The sequence below is a fragment of the Petromyzon marinus genome, chromosome 1 (genome assembly GCF_048934315.1).
Source record: "Petromyzon marinus isolate PM22_M1 ecotype Great Lakes invasive population chromosome 1, UKy_Petmar_22M1.pri1.0, whole genome shotgun sequence".
Classification (NCBI taxonomy): Eukaryota; Metazoa; Chordata; class Hyperoartia; order Petromyzontiformes; family Petromyzontidae; genus Petromyzon; species Petromyzon marinus.
In genome coordinates, this window is record NC_133667.1 from 9,915,094 (window position 1) to 9,942,879 (window position 27,786).

Genomic DNA, 27,786 nt, shown 5'->3' on the forward strand with positions numbered 1-27,786 from the left:
AAAATTTGTGATGGAATAAACTGCGTTTATTTAGTTTTTATCCCTCTTATTCTTTGACAGTGTTGGTCATTTTCTTGTCACAAAGACGATCTATAGTGACCCATTCCCTGTCGTATATAATACATTGTTAATTATCTTTGCGTTCAATACAGGGATATTAATGCTATACAGTACTTTATAAGTGTATCTGTATATCTCCGTGTCTGTGTGTGTTTATTTTCGACTCAAAGTCTTTGTGTGTCTTCGTGTCGGTGTTTTTCTTGGTTTCCGTGCGGGTATTCGTGTGTGTCTGAATCTCATGATTTAAGTGTCGCCCGCGCATTTGCAATGATCACGGCGCATGTTTTGCTACAAAATGTTTGCCGATAACTGCGGGTGAGAACAACTCATACATCGCGGATAAACGAGAGGAAAAGGGGCATTGGTAATTGGCGTTATCGCGGCCACCTTCAGCTGCCGCGAAAATTCGGAGTCGCGGGTAAAGGCACCGTGGATAAGAGTTCCCCTGTACAGTATTCAATTGGCAAGTTAAAACATTTTTTTCAAAGAGAATTGTATTACTTGTCAGTCTCCAGCTTTCATTCCCTCTATTTCTCTGGCCGCTCTGAAGAAGGCTCATTACCCTAAACGTCAACTATGTTGACACTGTATTTTCATGTAAAACCACAGTGTTATTGATGCACATGTTGAGGTTATTTTAAAAATGTATACAAACTTTTAAAAATAGGTTTTCCAAGGAAGTCATGCAAAACCTGCACTGTATGCAGCTCACATTGTTAACGAAACTGGACTGTACTCTCTTCAAATACAGAACTCTGCTGGTGGTTCAGATGTCTTGTGACCCCCCAGTTAATTGACCCCTACAATGTGTTTCCTTTGCATATTTATTTCTGCTTCAAATACATCTTACTGACAAAAATATAACGATTTAGTAGAGAATTAAATGGTGATCACAAGACATCTGGACCACCACCCTACACGGTGTTTCCAGTTTGACCACTCCTCTGAAGCGACAATGCAAAGCACGGAATGAGGAAATTCTAAAAGGAGCTGCGGTCGCCGTGTATCGAGATTGCTGGGTGTCGTTAGTCTAGGCACGGTACATTCATCTTAATCTACATGTACTTTTGAGAGACATTAACAGTGTTTAATGGTTAAGTGTTTTACACTCATAGCCACTGGTGAACCAGCTGGGGTTTCTTCTATAGAAATGTTCAAGGGCCACAAGGCGTATTTGCATGATTTGACAGTCAAGTATCTCTAAAGCTAAGCAACATAACAGCGATATTAATTATTCATCGTTAGGTTCGTGCTCCAGTAGTACCATTTTGACACCAAGTTTGAACGATGCAGCCAAAACAAGTGGCAGCAATGGGGCTGATCTCTGGAATAATCTTGTTTACGTTCATCTCAATGGTAAGTGTGTAATACAGTTTATACCCACTACGGGAAGACGCTTTTTACTCATCAGCTGCTCCTAATCTAACATTGCCTCCCATCATCTTGCCAAGCCTCCGATCACCATTGACATAAAGCCGATGGCAAGTGTCGCTATATCCTTTCTGCTGCCAAAATGGTCTTTTCTCTCTCAACTGCCCGTGACTTTTCTTCGTTGCTTCGCAGACAATGAGAATTGACACTTATTTTGGGCTGCTTTCAATATAAAAAAACAAATACACGATGTGAGGTCTTTTAATCTCGTTGGCTGCTCCTTCAGTTTCGGATAGCCTGTTTCTTGCCGTTAATGTTTCAGATGTTTAAACTATTTAATAACTAGATATTTATATCGTCACTTGTGTATAATTGCATTACACCTCTCTTTAAAAGTACATATGAATACTCTTAAGATGTCATCCTAACCATTGGGGCTCTGCAACCATCACAATGCAGGGTAAAACATAAATCTTGGGATAACAGAATCTGAATATGTATTTATCCTGGAGGAATCCGATGAGCTATGAAGCTCTTTTTCACAGTTGTCCAGTACCTACAAGGCAGATAACACGATATATAGTTAAATAAAATATCTATGACTGATATAACAAACTCTGTAAAAAAGTAAGACTCGATTTTAAAATCCAAAAAAACCATGATATCACAAACATTAGGATCTCACATTGCTTTTGTATCTCACTGCTACATAGCAGGCTGTCACACACCCTTACAAGAAGCAGCAGCAGCAAAGCCATCGACAATGGAAGCATATGAGTTTGAGCTTGATTTGAAGCTTTCGTGACTGCAGGAATCCATACTCTTTGGCTCTTTCGGTAAAGTCACGTAGGTATAAAATAAAATAAATCACGACGTTTCGATCGCAATACAAGCGGTCGTCCTCAGGCGGAAAAAATATAATCCAGCAGTGGAACTGCTGAACCAGCGAGACAGCTGTTACAACAAGAGGCTAATATGTGGCGATGGGCATGCAAGTGGGGTCTGAGCTGGAAAAGAATTCCACCCCCGGACGCAAGCACGTCAGTTGTGTTAATGGGGGAGATTAGGGAGAGAGTGATTAGGGAGGGAGATTAGCGTGAATGAGCTTCCGTCGCCGCATAAGAGTATCATGTCCGCATATGCACACAGCAGTGTTAATGAGAGATTAGCACCATGAGAGTGCAATCCAAAGGACATGTGAGCATGATAGTGCAATCCAAAGGACATGTGAGCATGAGAGTGCAATCCAAAGGGCATGTGAGCATGAGAGTGCAATCCAAAGGACATGTGAGCATGATAGTGCAATCCAAAGGACAAGGGAGAGATCTTAGAGAGAGGCATAGAGAGTGAGAGACACAGAGAATTGGAAATTACAGCTGACATAGGCAGGTAGGATGGGGACATCACAGTTAAGACTTTACCTGGTTAATAACGCTCTTGAGTCTGTTTACGTGACAACCCTTACTAGTTGGTTGTGTTGGGCAGTGGCAGGTGAACGACACATATTTACGTGATATAACCCAATAAACCTCTACTGTGGTTCACAGGGTAAGTTTTTAATTTCATTATTTTGAATCGCTTATGATTTCAGAATATACAGTGGTACCTCGGAGATCGAACTTAATTCGTTCCAGAAGGCCATTCGAACACCGATTTGTTCGAACACTGAATTAATTTTCCCCATAAGAATTAATGTAAATGACATTAATTGGTTCTAGACACAAGAAATATCTCATTATAAAGCATTTTTACACGAAGTTTACAGTAATTACATGCATAAAATCATAAAAAAACAATAAATAAATGGAATAAATGAATAAATATATGAAATAAATTAACATTGAACTTCACTTTACCTGTCGTAAGGAGAGTTGATGGCTTGAGTGGAAGGTAGTGAGGAGGTGGTGGTGGTGGTATTATTGTTTGGAAGGGGAGTCCCCTTCCATAATAACGTCGGGGAACTGCCCTTCTGGGGTTCTTTCTCTTTTGTGCCTCTTCTCTGCCACTAACTGAGTCACTTGAGCTCTTTCTGACTAATAACGTATCTAAAGAGGTTTGTTTTTGCCTCATATGGTAAAACCTTTGTCTGGACAAGCGTCATGCACGCTGGCCATACGCGTCTCAGCCATACAGGTTCTTTCAAGTTGTGATTGCCCGTTCGACCTCCGAATTTCGTTGGGTTTCCGAGGCAAAATTTTTTCGGAAATATTGTTTGAACACCGATTTGTTCGAGTTCTGGTGCATTCGATCTCCGAGGCTCTACTTTATATGTATTCATCTTTTGCAAAATAGGGCGGTGAAGCTTCCCTCTCCAGCCGACTTGGTTATAAAGGACCTGTGTTCCAAGAGGAGTCGTTAACAGAGGTATTACTGTATTTACTTACCTTAGAAATAATTTTGTGTTACACTTAATTAGATCTGTATAAAATATTAACACGTTGCATAATACATGATACAATGATATATAATTGTTAGCAACATCATCAAATAAACGTGAACATCAATATCAACATGATCATATCTGCAGCATTAACCTTTTTATGCAGAGCCACAGCCCATCATCTGAAGTTAAGCTTTTGTCCAGAAAGTATGAAGGCCCATTGCAATATTTGCCTGGTCAAGACTTGTCAGTGACATGGGCCATGATGCTGGGTACTCTGTAAAAAAAAAGGAACTGCATCATCAGCATAGTTGAGATCAGTAAACAGTTTGTCCCCAGCAACCCTTAATCAATCTTTTATCCTTTTTGTATCTAATAGATTTGCCAAATTCTGAGTAAAGGTTTTGGTTAGCCTCATTTCTCAAGTTTAGAATACTGTGAGAATGGGCCTGCCACTTTCTCTTAGCTAACTGGAACCTCCATCAGCCTGTTTCTTGGGCAGTGTGCTTGACTAATTTTCAGAGGGGGGGCCACTTTCGCCGATAACACATCATCAGTGTGAGGGCCGCCACACATTTGAAACCATTGGGGTTGACAGCAGCACAATGGGGAGTGTTTTCACATTTGTGTAATGTCGGGGGATGCACGTCAGGGGGCGCACTAAAGGCCACTAGGCGCTGCGAGTGGCCCGCGGGCCTTGCAATGAAGCACACTGATGTAGGGCGATCTGGACTGGCTAACCAGCACAGTAGTCGCACCTGCACGTGTCCGAGTCCCAAACCTACCCATCTCCCCTCGGCATCAGGAGAGGGGAATTATGTCATTCCTAAATGTAAACAATGCTCGTATTCTCGATATCAATGTTAACTGTACAGAGCCCAAATAATTATGGGGTTGATGGTCAAGAGTAGGTATTCACAATTAGTATTTTTAAATAATGTTTAAAATAGAAATTTCAAGTCGAATATTTGTATTATTATTTAAGTAATACATTATTTTTTTCGTTTTTCCTTCAGGGCAATAGAACGAAATGAGACTGGAAAATGTAGGCATACAGTATAGACAAGACAGTACAAGCAAGGCAGTACACATACAACAGACAGTACAAACGATACACTGTGCGAAGCAGACGAGGCTTAACAGGCAAGACAAAAATATATTGAATTGATCTTGAATCACGATAATAAGTAGAATCGCAGGGGATATGGAGTAGAGTGAATCGTTACCTGTATTATTGAGTCATTGTTGCTTACACGTAGCTGTGCCCTAACTCTTGTTCTACTTTAATTTTATGTTAAGGTTGAGTATAATGAATGCGAAGATAAAGGACAATACAGAGCAGTGAAAGGGTTTTGCTGCCACCTCTGTCCTGCAGGTAACCAAGCAAAGCAGTAACACATTGTGACTAACAATGCATCCACTGCCCTATGTGGTCAAATGTTAGTTTGTAGAGTGTGTGTTTTTCATGTAGACAATATAAGCGATTGATGATTGTATTTGCAAAGAATACCACATTTAAATTATGACAATGCTTGCAACAGAGCATTAATATAGCTGGGAAGGCCAAAGTTGATCACCATTACCAATGGGCGAGGTTATTTTGAATCAGCTGTTCAGTACTCAGCTGTGTGTTAATGCCCATAGAGAGTATTTGGCTGCTATAAATGTCCGTACGATAAACTATCATTTGTAACCAGGTCGCTTCTGAAAAATAGCTTAGTGGGCCTTACCTAGTAAAAAGCAAAAAAAATCTGACATGCCTTTTTTCTTTGCTCAAATGAAATACCCTGTGACATAATTTACTACAGCAGACCATAGCGTCACATTAAAAGGCAGAAATGGATGTTTTGGATAAACATCAATTAGAAATGCATACAGATTGAATAACGTGTTTGTAGTAAAACGTATTGAGATGTAATATTTAATCAAACACGTTATTTTCGGACCCCATAATTACTTTAACTTGTCCATTTTACAGGAAACATGTGGCTTGATGACTGCTTTTCCGATGGCGACCAATCTTTCTGCACATCTTGTATGCCAGGGAAGAGCTACATGGACATTGCAAACCGTGATCCTCAATGCAAAAAGTGCAGTACCTGCAATATTCTCTGTAAGAGTTCCACATCAGTAGGTCGTATGTGTGTATGTCATCTGAGTGTGGAGATGCATGCATAAAAAGTTAATAAATCACTCTATATTCTTGGTTGTTTTGGTAAAGTCACGTAGAAGGGAAACAATAAAATAATAAAAATTTAAAACAATTAAATTCTCACGACGTTTCGACTGCAACACAAGCAATCATCATCAGGTGTGAAAACCACAGCAAAAATCACTCTATGTTAATTAAAACAACTAAATCGATGAGAAAGTGCGTTGGATCACCTTGCAATTCGGTTGAAAGTGTATTGTGGTGGTAAAACATTGTAATAAGAATATAAAGGTCTGTGAAATCTGAGATTGGTTGAAACCATATTGCTTGATAGGCTGCACCCAAGATTCCATCTGTGAATAGACCATAGATGACAAGGGTCGATTCATGAGAAAGGTGGGCTGAGCAAAAACAATCTGAAGTTATTTCATGGAGTCACAACACTCCAAGTGGGACTCTCTTTACTCCACAATTGGCTGGGGTTGGAGTTTGAAGAAATGTGCAGACAGTGGGCTCTAATCTTGGAGCTGATATTTAATCTCAACTTGAGCAGGGTGGTATCCATCTTGTTGCTACATATGACCATTATATCACGAAATTCATGAGAAAGGTCCTCCATCTTAAATAGTAAAAAAATATGTCTGTCAAGATATTAAGCTGCTTGAATGAAGAAGACTGATGATGGCACAGGCAGTTGGAGCTGGCACTTTCCGGTTGCACGGCGGGCCAGCATGGCGACAAGATGGCCTGTCGAGTTTTACACCAATTATCTCCAGAAGTTGCAGCAATTGAAAAGGCAATACACAAAGTGGAAATGTATCTTAAGTTGGTAATGTAGGATTGTCTAAGAACAGGAAAATTTCGATTTAAAGCTTTCGTGACTGCAATGATTAATCTTCTTTGGTTCTTTCGGTAAAGTCACGTAGAATGAGAATAAAATAATAATATGTCTTAATTAAAAGGAGACATGATGGTTCAATGAGCCACTCTGTCTACAGGAAAGCTACCCATACAGATGCTTACTTGAAACCGAATTCCCACTACCATCCATCCCAGAAGAACTCCCTCATCAAGACTCTATACCATAGAGCCCAATGCATTTCCGACCAGGAACACATTACCAGTGAACTCAAGCACGTACACCAGGCTCTCAGGGCTAATGGTTACTCCGACTACACAATCCGCAAAGCCATCACTCCAGTCATGAAGAAGGATCCTCTTGTGGAGCCACTCAAAACCATCACCTTACCCTACATTGCAGGGGTCACTAAAAAGATCTCCAAAATCCTGAATAAACACAAGATCCAGGTCCGATTCAACACAGTACATAAAATCCGTGATTTAGTTCCATCTGTAAAAGATGCTGTTCCAGACATACAGTACCCGGGCGTTTACAAACTAAAGTGCCTCTGTGGTAGTAGCTACATTGGAGAAACCAAACGACATATCTCGGACTGCATCCGCGAACATAAAGCAGACTTGAAACACGGTAGGACGAACTCCTCTGCCGTGGCAGATCACTGTTATAATTCAGTGGGCTCACATGACATTGACTTCTCCAAGACGGAGGTTCTTTGCAAACCAACCAGCTACCATGAGAGATTCGTTCATGAGGCCATTCACATATACAAGCACAGAGACAATTTCAACCGAGAAGATGGATTCTGGCTTAGTAACCATTGGAAAGATGTTTTAAACCATTTCTGTTCTTAATTAATTGTATTTTACGATGACCTTCAGACCGCAGCTCTTTCCCCAGCATTGACTCTTAATACCTCTCACACCACGGTTAATGGTATGGTTTACAACATGGAGTATAATAGCGCCTCGCAGCTGTCTCTCTCCCCCTCCTCTGTTCCGACCATGGATGAACTCAGGGCAGGGGTCTGGAAGGAAACCCTCTGCTTTGGCAAGGCAGGGGGAGTCTGTAGGGAAACCCTCTGCTCTGACAAGGCAGGGCGGGGCCTGGAGGTAAACCCTCTGCTCTGTCAAGGCAGGAGGGGTGGGGGTCTGGAAGGAAACCCTCTTCTTTGGCAGGGCAGGGGGGGTCTGGAGGGAAAACTTCTTCAGCGCTGCCCTCCAGACAGTCTCGTCCCTTCACCTGATGAAGGCCGCTTGTGTTGTGGCCGAAACGTCGTGAGAATATTATTGTGTTATTTTATTTTATCAATTTATTATTTTATTCTCATTCTACGTGACTTTACCGAAAGAACCAAAGAACAGGAAAATTATTTAAAAATACGAAAAGCTAAAATTAAACCATTAAAGAAGGATTAACACACGCACAGGAATCTTGAGAGAGAAATCATATACACAGATGATGTCACTGGAAGCCTTATCACTTCCTATTTTAGAGTTGAGATTAATATGTCCTTGTTAGTCACAACTCACCTAAAATGTCCAGAATATCAGTCAATAGGGTCCATGGCAGCATCCACTAAGCCACTATCTCCATTAAAACAATGAAATGCTGGCAGATTACAGGCAATGTCACGCGGATAAATAATTTTTTATCATCTTTTTTTCTTATACACATATCGCCACAGGTGAGACGAGATTAGATAAACTCACCTCATGTCGCCTCGGTTATAATTCCAATAATTGTTTGAGTTGACCTGCGGTGAGGCATGCATTATCGAATGCCATGCTACAGGTAAATGTGACCCACTGTGATTATAATGAACAAAGAATAGCTCCTCTCATCCATACATTCGAATCAGAATCTTAATTTCCACTGAAGGAATCCGATTAGCTTTGAAGTTCCTTTTCACAGATGTCTAGGAGGGGCGGATCAGCAAGTTACAACAAAGATTCGTTTATCAATTACCCTGTTCTCCAAGCCATCAAATATTATACAAGTTCCATCGTATTACCAAATTGTAATGTACACTATGCTAAAGTTATAGCTACTTGGGACATGTTGCCAAGACCAACATTTTGTACATTAAACAAACAGTACAGTATAAATTTCGATTTAAAGCTTTCGTGACTGCAAGGATGCATCTTCTTTGGTTCTTTCGGTAAAGTCACGTAGAATGAGAATAAAATAATAAATTGATAAAATAATATCATTGTGTTATTTTATATTATCAATTTATTATTTTATTCTCATTCTACGTGACTTTACCGAAAGAACCAAAGAAGAAACAGTACAGTACTGCAATTAAACTAAGTTTCCTTTTGTTCTCTGATGTGTAGATGAAGATGTTCAACAGGACTGTACTGTCACTAGTGACACTGCGTGTCAGTGTAAGGATGGATACAGTCGGCCTCATCCTTCACAGCCTTGTGGAGTTACATCAAACACAGGTGAGAAATTTCATATTCGTCTCTATCGCCTCTGATACCAAGATATTCAATTAAGAGCGATTGGCATCAGGAAATGCACAAACTTGCAAATGGTAAAGAATTTACACATCTTGGACGTCATTGAAATCTTGTCAGTCGGGCTGTTTCGAGTATTAAGGTACCAGGCAGAGCTTCGTACTTGCCCCATTATTATGCATTTATTAACTGACATGCCACACACATCGGAGAAATGTATACACATGATATTTCCCTTACTACACATGTGTGAAGTCTCTTCCTTCATCAAGGACCAAACCGTGAATATTTCAGACATTGGCAACTCCATACAAGACCATGGCTACAGCATTCCATTGGAACAATTAGCTAGTAGTTGCTGAACCAAATGTCTATTTGCAGCAAGGAAGTCTATAATCAGCCATTGCTAAAATATTTTGGGGGTACTGTTGATCGAAACCAGATCTACCATTGAAGATTGATGAAAAAATGTAACCTTATCGAGAAACTTACAGACACTAGTTGGAGAGCAGATGTGCTTACACTACACATTCATCTTATACCTGTTTTATATTTGCACATCCGAGCTATGCTGGGGCCATGCCATGGCAGCGTGGCATGAGATACTTTTCCACTGCACAAGTTGACCCATGCCATTGTTGTCACATGCAATTCTGGATATCAAAACGACTGTCGATGACGCAGTTATACTGAGTTGTGCTGACTGATTTCACGCTAGTTGTGAATCAGACATGCACACACAAGTATACTTTACACAACACTCTGCGCTCCTCTTTGGGCTAAGAGGTACCACACCAACGAACATCTTAAACATTACAATGAGGATTGTCACCAGCAAAATAAAGTTAACTATTTTACTCTGGCTCTCTGTGCTATAGAACATGTCTCTTATAGATGTCTGCAAACAGCAAATAAATACTCATGATTACAGCTGAATTTAATCAATCCTAACCTGCCCATCTAAAAAGCTCGAGAAATATATTAAACTACTGCTTGAGATCGTGCAAGTCAAAGCCTTTATATTTGAGTTTCAGCACATCAAATAAATGGCGAAAGATTTGTGTGAATACTAGTATGATTAAGAAGCATCGGATTGCTGATCCCTCTAAAAAGAGATTTCATCTTCCTTAAAAACAGTAGTTTACATTAAACCAGAAGAATGTAAATCATGGTAGATCAGCACTACTACTTTCACAAGTACAAATTGAAGACCATGGCATGCAATTGCAGAAACGTCGATCATATAGTGAACCAATGACCTCTAAAAATGCAAAACATGCTTTAAAGAAATCCACTGCCCATCAACTGAAGGCTATTCATAGCTAATTAATTTAGACTAATTAATTTAGAGATTTGTGAGTTGCTATTCATTCAGATACATGAAAGAGAAAGAATGGGAGGACAATTATTCAGAATGACAACAGGTGGAAAAAACTTAGCAATGGTACATTAATCTAGGTGGTACATCAATAGTACATCAACCTAGACAAAGATGTCAAGACATTTATTTTATAACACGCGACTATCTATTGTGATTAGAATTTCTGAATATTTACTGGATCTGGACAGGACCAGTTCAGATGGCAGTGATGCTTGCCGTGGCTGGTAACAAACTCGCATTGCCAGGGTCATGGGACATTGCGCAAACCACTGCACCACCTTTGCTCCCCCATTCCTATGTCAATCTACTGTGCTTCAAGTATTAAACTGGTTGATTTTCTGATGAAGTGCTCATGCTATGTTTGTCATAATAATGAGCCAGCATAGCCGAGATTGTGGATTGTATACCCCAAGCGCAAATGGTTGCAGGTGGATGGTTTGGAGGTGATCCTCCTTCCAACTTGCGTTTTGCAGTTCAGACAATCCATGCAGTTTCTCAAAAGAGCTCAGCGCGGGTAAAACATTTCGAATATTATGGCTACATAGATATGAATTCAATTACTTAACCGTACAATCTGAAATAATAAAAAAAAATCAAGCACAGTGTTTTTCACACTGCAAGGCACCATTCTGAAGATCCCATTGGAGTTAAAATCAGGTTATTCTGTGTTCTTGCACAATTGTAAAAATATGTTTTCGTATTTTTTGTGGATTGTGTGTAATCGACAAACGAAACCAAAATTCAGACTTAATTTGAAGCTTTCGTGACTGCAGGAATTACTCTTTGTTTTTTCGGTAAAGTCACTTATAAATAAGAAATAATAAAATAGCATAATAGTGTACGACGTTTCGGTTGCAACACAAGCAGCCATCATCAGGTACAGAAGAGCTAAATTTAGGAGAGAGGGGAAACACATAACCTCAGATGTATATACAGACACCCAAGTAGGGGGAACTGACACAGATACAACAGGGGACACAGAGAGAGAAGCATACCAGACAAACAGGGTTTAGCAAAATTTTTGGAACCATGTAAAGCAACACAGACGGTCGGTCAAAACACAATTAACGCATAGTCCGGTTGACCACGTTATTTCAAAGATTGCTAAATTGAAAGTTAAGTATGAAACTCAAAATACAGACCGCACACACACACACACAGACATCCAAGAAGAGCGAACCAGCACAGAGACAAGCACACAGTAAAGTCGCCTTAAATAGGCAGCGAAGGTAAGGCTGAGAGACAATGGAACAAAATTAGCATGAGGTATGCATGGAGCAGAGTGGGGGGCGGCAGCACACAATGGGACAAATCAGCATGAGGTAGTGGGGATCGACAGCACCCACTCGGAAGCAACAAGGCCCATACACAGGCAGAGACAGCACAGAGACACAAATCCAAGCCAAGACACAAAGTGCGCAATAAGTTCAACATATGTGGATCATGGGTGTTATATTATAAAACCGTACTATGCTGGTTAGTGGGGGGTTGCTGAAGAGGGGTTGCATAGATTCAAAGTACAACAACAAATCTTGCTACCATGTCTCTTGTTTCCCACCACAGCATGTTCAAAATAATTTATACTTTTATCTTTCAGGCTTGCTTGTGCATATGTACTTCATGAAGCAGATCACTACAGCAAAGCTAATGTAGTGTGGAACTGACCAGTTATAACAATGTTTGTGGATAGCTCTTGCCTACAACATCTAGCTGTCTGGCATTTGTTTAATTGGCCACACTGCTGATGAGACTACAATTATAAACCATCCCCCAAGTTTGCTACTTAAATACATGTTACTAGACAACATTGCTCCCAAATTTAAATTTGTTGATGCACTGATATAAAAGCATAGGCACTGGTGTCGATGTAACATTATTTCAGAGGGTGTTATGCAATAGCCTTGGCATTTAATTGTATATGTCAATATATATGCTGAATGTTTATCCTCTGCCTTTTGCTGCCTGCAGAAAAAAACATTGCAATTCCTGCTGGAATTGGGACCTTCATGCTTCTGGTGGTGGTGGTGGCCTTATTGATTTATCGGAAGAAGAAATGCTTATACCCCTTTGGTAAGAAACATTACAGCATTTTACGTAATTTTCATTGTTTAATAATGAGACGAATTCTTCCACGAGTGGCCCAGCTGTGATTCATGAGACAACAAATCAGGGCTGTAGATTAATTGGAAGACTTCCCAGTGCACATCACAAAAACTTGAATGGAAATGGGCAATGTCCAAGATAAGACTAAGCAGTAATCCTGCTTATTACAATGTTATTGAGCAGCATTTGAATCATGCAAAATATTCACTTAAGATTCTAGTCAACAATTACACTGTATAACATTTTTATTCCCCTTGGTATTAAGTGTTATTTCCAAATTGCTTATGCCTCCATACACTTTGCTTTTGTGACCAGGACAGTGATATTTTGAAATTTTCCAGAACATTATTGATAGATTCAGTGCTGAGTAAACTTGGAGTAACTTCTAGAACATTCTAAAACTTTCCAGTAATATAAATAGAAGCCTTGAGACCACTAGTTCAGTTTAGTTCCAGTGGCCTAAGTGAATACATATCTGCATTTTTCTGAGATGGCATCAAGAGGCTGCAAGAATCCAGCAGACGCATTTTGCTATGTCTGCGGCCAATTTATCAAGACAAGAGCAAAAAAGTGCTCTGTGGAAGCATCTGCTAAGATGTGTGAGGCCTACAAGGCATATTTTGGCATGCCTGTTGGGGATCAAGACAAACCCTGGGCACCTCATTTCACCTGCGAGCAATACAAAAAAACTCTGGAAGATAAGATGGACAATTATTGCTCGGAAATTTAAGTTATTACATTTGTTATTTTTTTTATAAATTGTAAAAAAATTATAATGTTTTACAGTTTTCGATTTTATTGAAAAAATATATCATATATGAAAAATGTTGTGAGAATCTCTTACACATTAGTCACGCGTAAAATCCACTGACCACTCAAGCAACTGCTACTTCTGCATAGTGGACCCTTCCAAATATCCGGACCTTCCTTCATCCATCGCCCCGGTTCCACACTGCCATGAGCTCCCCGTACCCACTCCTCCGGACAGAGAGCAGCGGTCTTGAGAACAGAGCAGCAAGTAAGAGAGCGAGGTAGATGTTGTAGATCCAGATGACAATTTCAGAGGTGGAGCTGAGGAGAGAAACCCATACTACCCCAACGAAAGATACCTCAACGACTTGATCAGAGATCTTGGTCTCACCAAGTCCAATGCCGACCTTTTGACGTCTAGGCTCAAGCAGTGGAACTTGTTGGATGAAAGTGTGCAAGTCGCAGAACAACGTCAAGTGGGAGCCACTGATGGACCCCCGGAAGGTGCTGATGCCACCACTGCACATCAAATTGGGCCTTATGAAACAATTTGTCAGAACTGTAGATAAGGAGTTGGCAGCCTTCAAGTACCTTCAAGACTTCTTCCCTAAGCTGTATGAGGCAAAGGTCAAAGCCGGTATCTTCGTAGGACCACAAATAAAGAAGATCCTGGAGTGCAATGAATTCCCCAAGAAGCTCACTAGTAAGGAGAAAGCGGCTTGGAACAGCTTTGTCGTAGTGGTTCGTGGCTTGCTGGGCAATTACAAGGTCGAAAACTATGTGGAGCTGGTTTAGACTCTGGTGAAGAACTACGGCACAATGGGCTGTAGGATGTCCCTCAAAGTCCATATCCTTGATGCTCATCTTGTTAAATATAAGGAGAACATGGGAGCGTACTCGGAGGAGCAAGTTGAGCACTTCCACCAGGATATACTTGACTTTGAATCCCGCTAACAAGGACAGTATAATGAGAACATGATGGGAGACTTAATTTGTAGGCTGATTCGTGAAAGTTATTTACAGTATAATCATGAATCTCGAAAAACTACTCTCTTCTAAATATTTTGTAGTAATTGTTGTCTTGCTTTACTATAAATACATGTAATTTTGATTCATATGTTGTTTTTTTCTGACTTTATGTGAACAAAAATACACATTAGCCCGTATTCTCATTGAAAATAGGTACATTTCTAAATATCACTGTCCTGGTCACAAAAGCAAAGTTTGTGCGGAATAATAGGCATTTTCTATACTTTTTAGGCATCAGCAATTACGAAATAACACTTACTACCCAGGAACAAAAATTGTCTTACATAGTGTTATGAATGGGATGCATCTCCACATAGACACCACTATGTTCGTATAATAATTATATGGTGTTGATTTGTTTCAATGTTTCCTTGTTCATGCTTCACAAGACTCTTCAACATAACTAACTTCAACAAAATGTCACCAGACTTCCACCTAAATATTTCAAAAACACAAAATATCACGCAACTATACATGTGTAGTGTCTTAAAAAAATACTCACATCGACACGTTGTAAAAAGTCCCTTGCTTACACTTTATTCACCTGTTTTTGCGCCAGTTATTGGCACTCCTATAACTATCTGTACGGTCACATATACTTAACTTCTCCCCGCTCTCTTATTTATTCTGCACGTTACTTATCCTGCACTCAGCAGCTCTGCTCTCAGCGACTCCGCACACAGTGACGTCGCACTCAGCGACTCTGTACACAGTGACTTCGCACTCAGCGACTCTGCACACACCGTCTTCGCACTCAATGACTCCGCACACAGCGTCTTCGAACTCAGCGACTCTGCACACAGTAGCTCCACAGTCAACGACTCTGCACACAGCAACTTCGCATCTCCACCGCTGCCCTCACCTATGCTCCCTCAGACCTGCTCACCCGTCTGTCCCGGGCAGGGGGTTCAGCCAACACCCGCCTGGCGACGGCGTGAAGGTTAAGGTCCCATTGATGGCTAGAGCGGCAGTGGCGAGATGTCTTCACTCTTGGTTCCCGGCAACAACTCCCCTCGTTCACAAACACTCCCGCTTACAGTATATCCCCCTGCTCATCCCGAGTCCTCACGTGCTTACACTTTAGCTGCCGCCAGGCCGGCGCCAATTATCCCATTAATCTCTTATCATCACCCCCCATATCCCATCTCCTAGGTGTCAACCTCCGGTCACAGTGTAGCATCTGTTCGACCTCGGTTGCACCCGCTTCTCCCCTTAATTACTGGCGGTTTGTCTGTGCAAACCTCATTCTGCAAAGCACACACCTGTTTGCCCTCCGTTGCATCCGCTTAACTGCGTGCACCGCATATTTCTCTCCTCTACATATGCTTTACGGCAACACCCAAATTACCTATTCAATAGGACCTTCAGAACCTTACAAAGTATAGATTAAGATCCTGGAACCCAATTTGAGATCGAGCATAAGCTCTCAAAGTGCCCTCATTCAACTTTGAGTCCCGGGAGTGAGTAACCTGCAACACTGCCGAAGTTCTTAACTAGCATGGAATCACTGAGTCCACAGAAGAAACTACCAATTACAATTTGCCCTGCAAAAAATTGTCTGTATTTAATTGAATCGGAACATCATATGGCAGATGTAGCTATATTATGCACTGAAAATTTAAGAATAGCACGCAGTGTGATAGCAGACACAAATCTCAAACCTTGGAGCACATAGTCTGGCACTACCTGCTTTTAAAATACACTTGTAGGATTTCAGATAATCATCAGGCTATTCCTGCAACCGTTCACTGGTTCAGCAACCTCGACATAAATTTATCTTCCACCCGTACAATGCTACTCTACAATGTAATGTACATTGATACTGTGATCCAAGTGTTGGGTCGTAGAACCACGTGGAGACGAGGAATGCTGTAAGGGCTGTTGCCGTTTATTAACACTGTTACATTTGTAATAAACGACTTCCATGACGACTCTGGATTGGTGGCTTTTATTTAACAGAATGTCTGCACAGCTCTGCTCTCTCCATCCGGATGGCTTCCCTCTCTCTCTCTACTGCCGTGACGCGCACTCTCCCTCTTCCACCATCGTGGCGTGTGGCGTGTCTCTCTCTCTCTCTCCACGCTCGCCGCTGGCTGGCGGCGCATTGAGAGGAGAGAAGGCTTCACTGGCAGAGCCCGCCACGTGGCCGGTGGCGAGTAGAGGTAGGCGATGATGCAGTCCGGACTCCAGGCTCCCCACCTGACCAAGATTCCACTCACTGTCTCTCCTTATATTGCTCTCGGCGGAGCTAAGCTCCGCCTCAAGCCATGCCCCCTCGTGGAACCTTCCCGATGGTTCCTGTACAAACCCACAAGCTCCGCCCTTTGGCCCAGATGGAACCCATCCTTCTGATCGGATATTAGTTACCCAGCAGTGACTATGCAATTAACCCTCGTCGTTCCTTAGATGGCGCTCTCTCATTACACATTCAACACTATAAACTCACACCAGAGGTAGGTGCTCTCTAATTTGGTCCTTATCCCGGACCCCCGAACACTATCTTGTCCTTCCCTCGGCTATCCTTTTGGGGCTCTCTCACTCGTCTGGCGAGAGCGGGGGTTCATTCAACATCGCCTGGCGCCGAGGAGAGAGAAACCCTCCTTCTCAGCCGATCCTTACTGAATACTCGGAGCCTTACACTCGGCTATTCCCTTGGCTCTCCCACCCATCTGCCTGGGACGGGGGTTTAGCCAACACCGCCCGGCGATGAAGAGGGAGAGACCTCTTGCAGCCGATCCTTGCCCTGGCTCCCCACAACGACTACGCCTTCGTCATGGGGTCCCCCTTAAGTACCCCTTTGGTGGCTCCTCCCCCTAGCTCGGACCCACCTTTGTTCCCGAAGGTACCTCTTACACCACCCGTGACATGACGTCATCTTTGACTAACAACCCGCTTCACACTTCCCTCTGTTCGCCCCCTTATCGCTGCTCACAATACTCCTCTGCATCACCCCTCCCCATAAAAAAAATCAGCCGTCCCGGCTGCTAACTATACTGAACCCAACACATATCGGGGTCAATAGCAAACAGCCAGAAACATCAACAAGAACAATTCTAACAATAATAACAATGTCAATGGAGGTGCGAAGGCAGGGCCGTCTGTGGGGGAACATCAAGGGTGTTTAAGGCAGAACGGCAAGTGCAAGGAAGGCTTCCATCCCTCGGTCCAAGGTGCCGACCACGTCAGTGATGGCTGGCGTCTGATGACAACGGGCCCAAAGGCCCAGAGGTGCTCAGCGGAAAAGAGCACCTCTGGACTGTGTATGTGCCACCGGTCCGCTCCCACAGGTAGCATCCGATTTGTGAGCGGGCGGTGCGTTCTCTGATGTTGGTTTCACTCCCAACGGGGAAGCAGGCCACTCCTCGGAAACTACTCGGAGGGGTTCTGTGGGTGGACAGACGGAAAGCTTATGCTGCCCAGCATCCCGGCCAGGATGGCCAGGTTTGTCGGACGCATCAGGCACCGGCCGCTCCGGAATTGGGATTAATCTACAGGACAGGGCAATACATATCTCTTCAACCTAGATGGATGAACAATCCATTTGCACGTGCATCGGGGGTTCGGTCTCCCTCCCATACATCAAATAAAAGGGTGAAAAACCCATTGAGGCATGAAGGGCCAACCTATACGCGGCGAGGATGCCCGGAATAAACAGGTCCCATTCTGACTGGGTCGCGTTCACTTGGTGGTACAGCATGGACGTGAGGGTACGATTTAAACGCTCCCCCATCCCATCGGTTTGAGGGTGGTAGGGCGAGGTACGGATTTTCTTTGTACCGAGGAGGTCACAGACCTCCCTGAGCAGTCGAGAAGAAAAATTCCGACCCTGGCCGGTCAGAAGTTGCTCAGGTGCACCCTTATATTAAACGTTGCCGTGCAAAAAGCCATCGGTGATTGACGAGGCCAACTGATCTTGTAAGGGCCACACCATAAGCCAGCGTTGAGGTATTTGACCCCGACCAACAGAAACTTGTGGCCTCGTTGAGAAGTTGGGAATGGGCCTAAAATGTCAAGGGCCACAAGTTCGTTGACGCGAGAAACCTGTATGGACTGCAGCGGGGGCCGATCATGCACAGCCGGTGGCTTCTGAAGTGTGCAATCCTGGCAGCCTTTAATAAATAGTGTCACGTCGCTTTCCATGCCCGGCCAGTAGTAGGTCCTGCTTAACAGTCAAGAAGGTTTTGTGGGTCCCTTGGTGCATCAATTTCTCATGAATTACACGAGTCAGTTTCCCTTGGAGGACTGTGGGCACCACAACACAGTATCTCTCTAGCTTCGAGTTCCAACGCATAAGGAGGCAGTCATACAGGGCAACGGGCGCGTTGGTTGTCGTGGTATAGTAATGGTTGCCAGATTTAACCCTGCGCTGAAAATTCAACAGACGTATCCTCAATCTGAAGGCGAGACCATTCATCGCGAGGTAGACCTAGGCCACAATTCGTGGCCAGCGCCACACCTCGAAGAGGAGCCGTGTCGGCCATCGCCACCAACTGTGGCATGGAGTCAACTGGAGCCCTGCAACGACTCGAGCCAGTCATGCATGTACACCTACTGTCTTGTGGCAACCTAGATAAGGTGTTCGCATTTCCGTGCTGTGCCCCCTTCCTGTGAATGATGTCAAACGCATACTCCTGCAGCACCTCAAGCCAGCGACAGCTAACCTGAGGGTTGATCTATGCGCAAGGAACATTGTAAGGCAGCATGGTCCGTCCGTGGTATAGTAATGGTTGCCAGATTTAACCCTGCGCTGAAAATTCAACAGACGTATCCTCAATCTGAAGGCGAGACCATTCATCGCGAGGTAGACCTAGGCCACAATTCGTGGCCAGCGCCACACCTCGAAGAGGAGCCGTGTCGGCCATCGCCACCAACTGTGGCATGGAGTCAACTGGAGCCCTGCAACGACTCGAGCCAGTCATGCATGTACACCTACTGTCTTGTGGCAACCTAGATAAGGTGTTCGCATTTCCGTGCTGTGCCCCCTTCCTGTGAATGATGTCAAACGCATACTCCTGCAGCACCTCAAGCCAGCGACAGCTAACCTGAGGGTTGATCTATGCGCAAGGAACATTGTAAGGCAGCATGGTCCGTCCGTACGGTGAACTGCCTGCCATACAAGTAGGGCCTATACAACTGGATGAAGTACACTGGCAAGCATCTCCCTGTGGGTCACACAATAACGTTGTTCCACGGAGGACAACACGCGACTGCATATGCCACAACTCTTTCGGCGCCGTCGACCACCTGGGAAAGTATAGCCCCTATGCCCATGTCGCTGGCATCAGTGTCTAGGACAGAGGGCAGGGAGAAGTCGGGATAATCCAGGGGGGGGGGGGGGGGAGCGCATCAGCCAGGGAATCCCAAGGCGCGATGAACGCTTCCTCCTCTTTGCCCCAATGGAATTTTTGGCCTTTAGCAAACAGCGCGTGGCCTGGCTTCGTGATAATTGCAAAATCCTGTACAAAGCGACGGTAATATGAGGCAAAGCCCACAAAACTGCAAACCTCTGCGACAGATGTGGGGGTCGGCCACGCATGGACACAAGCAGTTTTCTCTGGATCTGTAGTGACTCCTGACATGCTAACCATATGGCCCAAATACTTTACGGAAGACTGCAGCAAATTACACTTTTGTGGTTTGAATTGAAGGGTAGCAGCACACACTTTGACGAAGACCGATTCTAGACGCTGCAAATGTTCGTCAAACGTGCGGCTGAAAACGATAATGTCGTCCAGATATATCAGACCGGAGTCCCACTGTAATCCCACCAAGACCATCTCCATGAGGCGTTGGAGAGTAGTTGCGGCCAAGTGGAGGCCCATAGGAAGTTGATTGAATTGGAACAGCCCCTAGGGTGTGCTGAACGTTGTTTTCGGTTTGGCGTCCTCGTCCAATGTCAACTGCCAGAAGCCCGAAAGCAAATCTAGAGTCGAAAAGAACCACGCACCTGAGAGGGCGTCAAGCGAATCGTCCATGCGGGGAAGCGGGTAGGCATCTGCTACCAAAATTTTATTTAATTTATGGAAATCAACGCAGAATTGGAGACCCTCATCCCGTTTTCTGACCAACACTATGGGGGCTCACCAAGGGCTATTAGAGGGAGAGGTGATGTCTGCCACCAACATCTCATCAATCACAAAGCGGACATGATATTTCTCTCTGGGGCTAAGGCGATGGGAGTTCAACTGAATAGGGGGGGAATTTCCCGTGTAAATGTGATGGGACAGAAGGGACGTGCGTCTGATATTGAATTTACTATGGCTAAAAACATCGCTAAATAATTCAATAAACGCCCAAAGCTGCTGTCGCTCTTCGGTGGATAAGAGCTAATTTTCCTGGCAAAGCCTGGAGTCGTTCGAATTGTCCTCCTCGACTACGCCTGCCACCAACCCATCAGCTGGCGTGGCATCTACTGCTGACTGAGCATGGATCACATGCGCCAAAACGGTACTGGCCTGCATAACTACGTGCGAACGACCTCCGTTCAAAACCTGCAAAAAGGGTTCCTGGTCCTTCGACACGACCGTCAGGGCACCCACCATAGAGGAAGTCCGCGAAAAGTAATTAGAGGGAGTTAAAAGAACTCCCGCCTCAGGCCTTTGCAATTGCAGGGGTTTGCGCAATCTCAGGGGTACCAACATTTGGGAACCAGGTGGAATCTTTATGGAATCTCTAGCCAAAGCGGTACACTGGCGGCAAGAGTCAACAAGGTAGGGGAGTGTAAAAAGTTAAATTGACGGCCCGATGGCAACTCCTACAACCTTGGTCGATTAGTATTTTGGGGGGCATTCTGTTCAAGAAATCCGTGCCTAAGAGGCATTGCACGGCCAACGTCTTTGAGACCAGGACAGGGCCTTCCAATTCAATGTCGCCAATTCTAATCAAGCCGATAATGTGACCCAATATTCCCAAACTGCCTCGACTTGTGGCAACGCAAGCCCCTTTTACAAGACTCAGCTTACCAACACTATGTGGCAAAAGGCCAAACATCATTTCGGATATAATGGTGGCTGAAACACCCGTATCCACCAAAATATGAACCTCTACTCCCTCAATTGTCCAACGACCGCGGAGGAACCTGCTGCGGCTGCCACAATCCGATGCGTGAGCGCATCCCACTGGTGTACTGCCTTTGGCCACCCAGCGACCGACAGCGAGCGCACATCTGGAGGATGATGAATGCTAGTGGTGCCCCGGTGAATCTGAACCTGATCCCCGCAAGATGTGTGAGGTGAGGGGAGTGGCCGAGTGGCTGATGTGCCATGACTCACCTGTTGCTTTTATGATGACGCTGATGTGGAGGCGGAGAGCATTGAGGTCCCGCCGAAGGCTCCAGGGGTGTTGCGGCAGCCCATGGCAATGTGGCCGGGCTGGCCACAGCGGATGCACTTGGTGGGTCTGGCCCCCGTGAGAGAGGAGCCCTCGCTCGCCACCGCTGCTCCGGCCGACGCTCACCAGCACCCCTGCAGCGCTGGTCGCGTGCAGTGAAGGCGGCGAGACGATCACCTTTGTGTGGCGTGATGACCTCCACTGGACCCAGGTCCCCAGCACACGCTGCCACACTGGGCCACTGCCGCAGGCCAAGGTGGGCCTGGATACCTTGCGCCACCTTAAGAGAAGAAATGTCCGCTTCCTCCATAATGGCCAAGACGACGCCGAGCTCCCGTACAAGGGAGAGCAGCCGCTCCAAAGCCAGGGAGTTGAGCGCCACCTGGTCCATGTTGGGATAGGCTGCCCAACCCAGTGCCAGCAAGGTGCTACGCAAGGTGAGAGGTGTCTCGGCCTCGCCTCCGCAGCAAGAACTTCCAGCGAGCGCTTGAGGGCGGCTCAAAAATTGCGGCCACTTGAGCGTACGCCAGAGGGAGCGTCGCCCTATATGAAGCCGGAATTGAATTGAAGGCGGCCAAGGAATCGTCATCTAATGCCGTCGGAAGTACCTCGAGTGCCTCGTCCATAGGCCATCCGACCAAGGCGTAAGCCGCTTTGAACCGGCTCTGGAAAGACGTCCAATCACCCCCAGCTTCGGTGAATGGGCGAACAAGAGGCAGGCGCCGAAGTTTGAAGGAGCTGGAGTTGACGACTGGTGTGGGCGCTCCACAAGCAGCACTCGGCGGCATCGCTGCGGTAGAGTCAATGGCGCCCGGTTGCTGCATCGCACTTAAAATGGCGCCCGGTTGCTGCGTCACACGTAAAATGGCGCCCGGTAGCTGTGTCACACTCGAGGGCAAAATGGCACCCGGTTGCTGCGTCGCACCCGTTGAAAAGTTGGCGCCAAATTCAAATGTGGCGGGCGAAGAAGTGCGTGAAGCGCCCGTTCCCGCTCAAACACTGCGATGGGCACGCACGGCCAGGGTATCATCACCCGATGTAACCCAGGCTGAGCTGACACTCTCTCACTTCCTCAAGTAGGAGCCCGCAACGCACGCTGCGCATGGTGCCATCGTGCTAGCCAGCGCTCTCCCAAAACACCACTAGGGTCGGTACTGCACCCCGTGTCCGGGGTGTGCACGATGACGGTGCATCTTCCGCCGTGGCCTCGCAGGCCCGGCACCGCGTAGTGACATTCCCAGTCACTACACAAGTAATGCACTGTTTAACTGCATGACTATAAGGTCATCATAAGTCGATGGGGAAAACCTGTGAGCAGATAACAGTTACTGTTATTTTCCTGTACACAAATGTCTGGATGTACAAGAACAATGTGCATGCATAATGTACAGTGCCATATCAATAATCCAACCAGTAATGGATACCCATTGTAATTTATATGCATTTCTTAACCCCCCCGCCCCCCCCCCCCCCCATGGACTTCGCACATGCGTTGCTCACAAGTGATGGCTTTACATCTATCCCTCTAGTTTTGTTTACCAAACTAACCTTACTAATTGGCTGTGTCGGGTGGTGGTGGGCTTAACAGCACATTTATATTTACGCGATCTAATCCAAAAAAGATATCGGAAAAAATATGTTTTAGTCGCAATACTTGGTTGCTAATAATAACTTGCATCATGCACAACAGATTCATTAATGTAAAACAAAATAATTACTGTCCAGTTGATTCAGTAGGTATATATTAACTGATAACACTATCCTATAAAATCACACCTGTACCGGCACTATGATCACGTGCCTTGCAATATTTTTAACTCCACGTGTTGTAGTTTACTTCCGAACCGAGCAGGTTCACTTTTAGACACACTCCCATAATACCATAGTCATAACAGCAGAACTCATACATTGTGCTCCCAGGATCATTAGCAATGCTTTCAGTAGATGCTACTGAGTGGACATGTGTCACGTCTTCTTGTACAGGAACAGGTGATTCTGGCAAAGGGACGGAGACTGTGCCTCTTCTTAGTGTGAAAGTGCCCAAGGATGTCCTTGAGGTAAGTCAAGCAGCATATGCTGGGCCCTGGCTCCCATGACATTGCATCACAGGAACTCATGTACTTTTCGATTTAAAGCTTTCGTGACTGCAAGGATTCATCTTCTTTGGTTCTTTCGGTAAAGTCACGTAGAATGAGAATAAAATAATAATAAAATAAAACAATAAAATTCTCACAACACAAGTGGACTTCTCTGTCGTCCCGACAGGTCTGTTCCTTTCACCTGAAGAAGGCCACTTGTGTTGTGGCCGAAACGTCGTGAGAATTTTTTTTTTTCTTTTTTCTCATTCTACGTGACTTTACCGAAAGAACCAAAGAAGATTAACTCATGTACTCTCGTGGAGTCTTCCACTGTCTAATTGTGAATGTAGACTCTCCCAAAACTATCTTATCCCTACTTCTGGTGTGATGGTGTGGGTTGTGGTTTGTGGTGGTGATTGGGTAGGGTGTTACAATGGTCAGCCTAAGCTGGCCAAAGTATTTCCCATCATGTTTTTCAAGACTTCCCTGGGACTCTCTGTTGTCTGAATGTTGCCCTATTGTATTTGTGGTGCTCACTGTCATGTTCTTCTGCCATGGATCTTTTGTATAATTTTCATCTATTTTTCTTACTCTGTATTTTGCTCTATTTTCACTGTTTTGTATTTCACTGTATTTTAAGTTGCTTTGAGATGCTGTGGAATTGAAGCTATGAATACAGATCATCCTCATCAAATAGCACAATAGCAATTTATTGCCAATCGCAATATATTTTCCATTGTCTTAATAAAATACATTTACTCATACAATAAAAGTAATTGGCATGATCTATTTACAATCGATTGACCAAAAACTGTCACACATTTCAATCGCAGCTATAGCTGGAATGATTAATCAATTAAATTGATCCATTAACTGTAATTTGTAATTGACTACTTTTTTGTGGTCAATTGCTTTGGCCATTAAAAAATAGCAGCTGCTCCACTTACTGCCTCCCGAAGATAGAAACCCAGTATACATTCAATGCTGAGCCAACGTTGGCATGTGGATGGACCGTTAGACGAATGTTCTATGCTTACTGTAAATTTCCATACAAGCTCCACTCTGTGATGTGGCTAATGATGCAATGTACTTCACTAAGCTCCTACGTCACCTCCCATCCAACAGAAATTATGGGACCAGAGGTGAGATGTGTGTTTTCCAACTTTTATTTGCGTAAGCCAATTCACATAATCAATCCATAACTGGCAGAGTACTCCAAACAAATTTAATATATTCCATGAAATAACTGGATATCTTAGCTCTAATCAGAACCACTATAAGTATGCATCATGCTGTAGATACATACGTTCATAGAGTATTGGCACTGGAGAACTGAAAATGGTCAAAGGAAGATGTTTAGTAAGCAGTGAAACTGTAAAATAATACCTTTGGAAAGTCAGTTGTCATCTTTATAACAATTGGGATCCTGCAAAAATAAAGCTCAATGCCTTGGTAGTCTTAAACTATGAGAGAAAATTCCAGATTACAATGGCAGGGCCATTGATCCCTTTGCAGAAATGTAAGTCTTTCAATAATATGCACCCAATATGTAACACTCTATTTTAGCAAATCTGGAGGAATGATGTTAAATAATGTAAGAGTAAAATCTACAACCTTCTTAATACCATTAAACACTTCCCATTGTGGCTTCTTTCCCGTGTGGACAGGAACCACTAATGCTCATCGAGAAGAGAATGAAGTCCAGTAATGCTGAGGTTTGGCGGCAGTTCCATGAGTTGCTGCCAGAAGTGTATAAATCCATCTCTGAAAACACCTTCTATTTCTTGTACGAGATGGATAAAAAATACAACATTCACGTAAGCGTGTACTGGAAGGTGTATGAAATTACTGACATCTCAGCACGTGCAATCTTTATACTCAATTATTTTATTGGTGAGCGTGAAGAGATGTGCCAGGGGCTCCTGGAGGTGATCCGTGCAGGACAGAACAAGCAAACGCAGCTGCAGACCCTGCTTGACTCTGCCGGTATGTGGGATCTGATGATTAACTGGGCCTCACTCTGAAACTTTTCTTAGTTAATCATGGATGTCACTACTAAAGGCAGAGATGTTGCCGCTAGGTATTGTTTAAGTATGCATTACAGCTAAAATAAGTATAAAATAGTTTTTAATCTAATAATTGGGGCAATTGTATTGTAAAGTATAAACATTAAGTAATTGTTTAAATTGCAATAATTTAACAATATGATCCATGCTTCCGTCTCATTTTTTTTTACTGAAAACTAGGCGTTTTATATCTTGGATTGATAAACTGAACTCTGGTTGTGAATGTCTGTTGACATGTTTCACTGGCTTCTTTGCAGTTAAATGCTCTCCAACTCTTAATCGAAACACGGCACATCAAAAACTTAACATCTCAAATGATGGCAAGACAGCGGTATGGCTCAAGAGCCCTCCAAAAAAACCTGATCATCCAGATCGATTCAAATACTGGTCACAGGTGCTGTCATCTGAGAGTTTCTCTGAAGGATGCCACTTCTGGGTGGTGAATGTGGGGGACGTGGAAAACCTTCGTGTTGGTGTCTCTTACAAGAGTATTCTACGTAAAGAACAAGACAGTGCATGCCTGATGGGATTTAACAGCAGGTCCTGGTGTTTATGGAAACACGAGAACAAATACAAGGCCTGGCACGACCAGCATAGCACGGAGCTCGAAGTGGGTGAACATCCTCGCAGAATCGGTGTTGGCTTGGACTATGATAAACGGGTTCTGTTATTTTTCAATGCTGACAACAATGAGCATCTGCACACATTTTATGCTCACTTCTCTGAACCTCTGCATGTTGCTCTATGGGTGTGGTCTGGGGTCCTCACTATTGAGCCTGTTAACAGCGATTAAAATGGATATAGGTTTCATAATTTATCTGTGGAAAATAATAAACAGGATCAAATTGCTAAGCAGCTCCTCTTAGTTATTTAACATGGATATCACAGATAATATTGTTTTATCTACCACATGCACTGATAACCTTTATCTAAAAAAATGAAGCTAAGAAAAGATGTTACATTAAAGATACATCTCAAAACGTAGTTATTCCGTCTTCAGATGTTTCAACTCCAAATATTTGTTTCCAATTATCTGACACCCATGTAACCATAATGGACAAGCTGAGCCTTGCCAGCCAGTTAAATTTGCATTAAAGGAAGGGGTACTGTTTGAAATTTCCGAATGGCACACTGTTCCCTTGCTTTGGACTGTAATTGGTCTGCAGCACAGTCCATGGCTTTCCGCATATATGTGGATATCACCGATAATATAAAAGTTTTTCACCCATCTGCTGGTCCACCCACCCTCTTATAATCAGCAAAATTGCAGATAATAGAAGCTGCCAATTTGAAGGCAGGAATGACAAATAGGTCTAACTGCATAGATAAGACAGTTACAAATAACAATAGTTGTACTGTATTTCCACATTGTGCAAATCAGTTGCACTGCACACCCACACATCAGTGCCATGGTGCCACTCTACACAAAAAAACAAACTGGATTGCCGTACAAAAACTGGAGGAAGGGCCTTTACTATTGATGCCCCCAGAGTCTGGAATGCTATTTCCAATAAACTGCAACTTGAATCGCTACCAATGAGATCTTCTCTCAAAACTGCTCTAGAGGAGTTGTACACCCCTAGCTGCCACTGCTATTCATTGGCATAAAATAAAATAAAATGTTTCGCTCCGGATGACGCTGCAAAGCATTTCCTGTATTTTGATTTAGCATGCTGATCTTAAAGGTGCATTGAAAAATTTGATACTCCGACCGATGCTTCTGTTGTTGTGGAGTAATTCATGCAGCCAGCTATGGTTCTAGG

General features: G+C 43.9%; 1 protein-coding gene across 1 annotated transcript; it reads left to right on the forward strand.

Moving 5' to 3' along the window:
• The first annotated feature begins 1,008 nt into the window (after positions 1-1,008).
• LOC142918265 (uncharacterized) lies at positions 1,009-26,875 on the forward strand. The gene is made up of 9 exons (XM_076062431.1): positions 1,009-1,416; positions 3,724-3,795; positions 5,111-5,186; positions 5,790-5,924; positions 9,162-9,272; positions 12,637-12,738; positions 23,863-23,936; positions 25,625-25,943; positions 26,281-26,875. The coding sequence occupies exons 1-9, from the start codon at positions 1,348-1,350 to the stop codon at positions 26,814-26,816; spliced, it is 1,494 nt and encodes a 497-aa protein (XP_075918546.1). The 5' UTR covers positions 1,009-1,347; the 3' UTR covers positions 26,817-26,875.
• Positions 26,876-27,786: the final 911 nt, after the last annotated feature.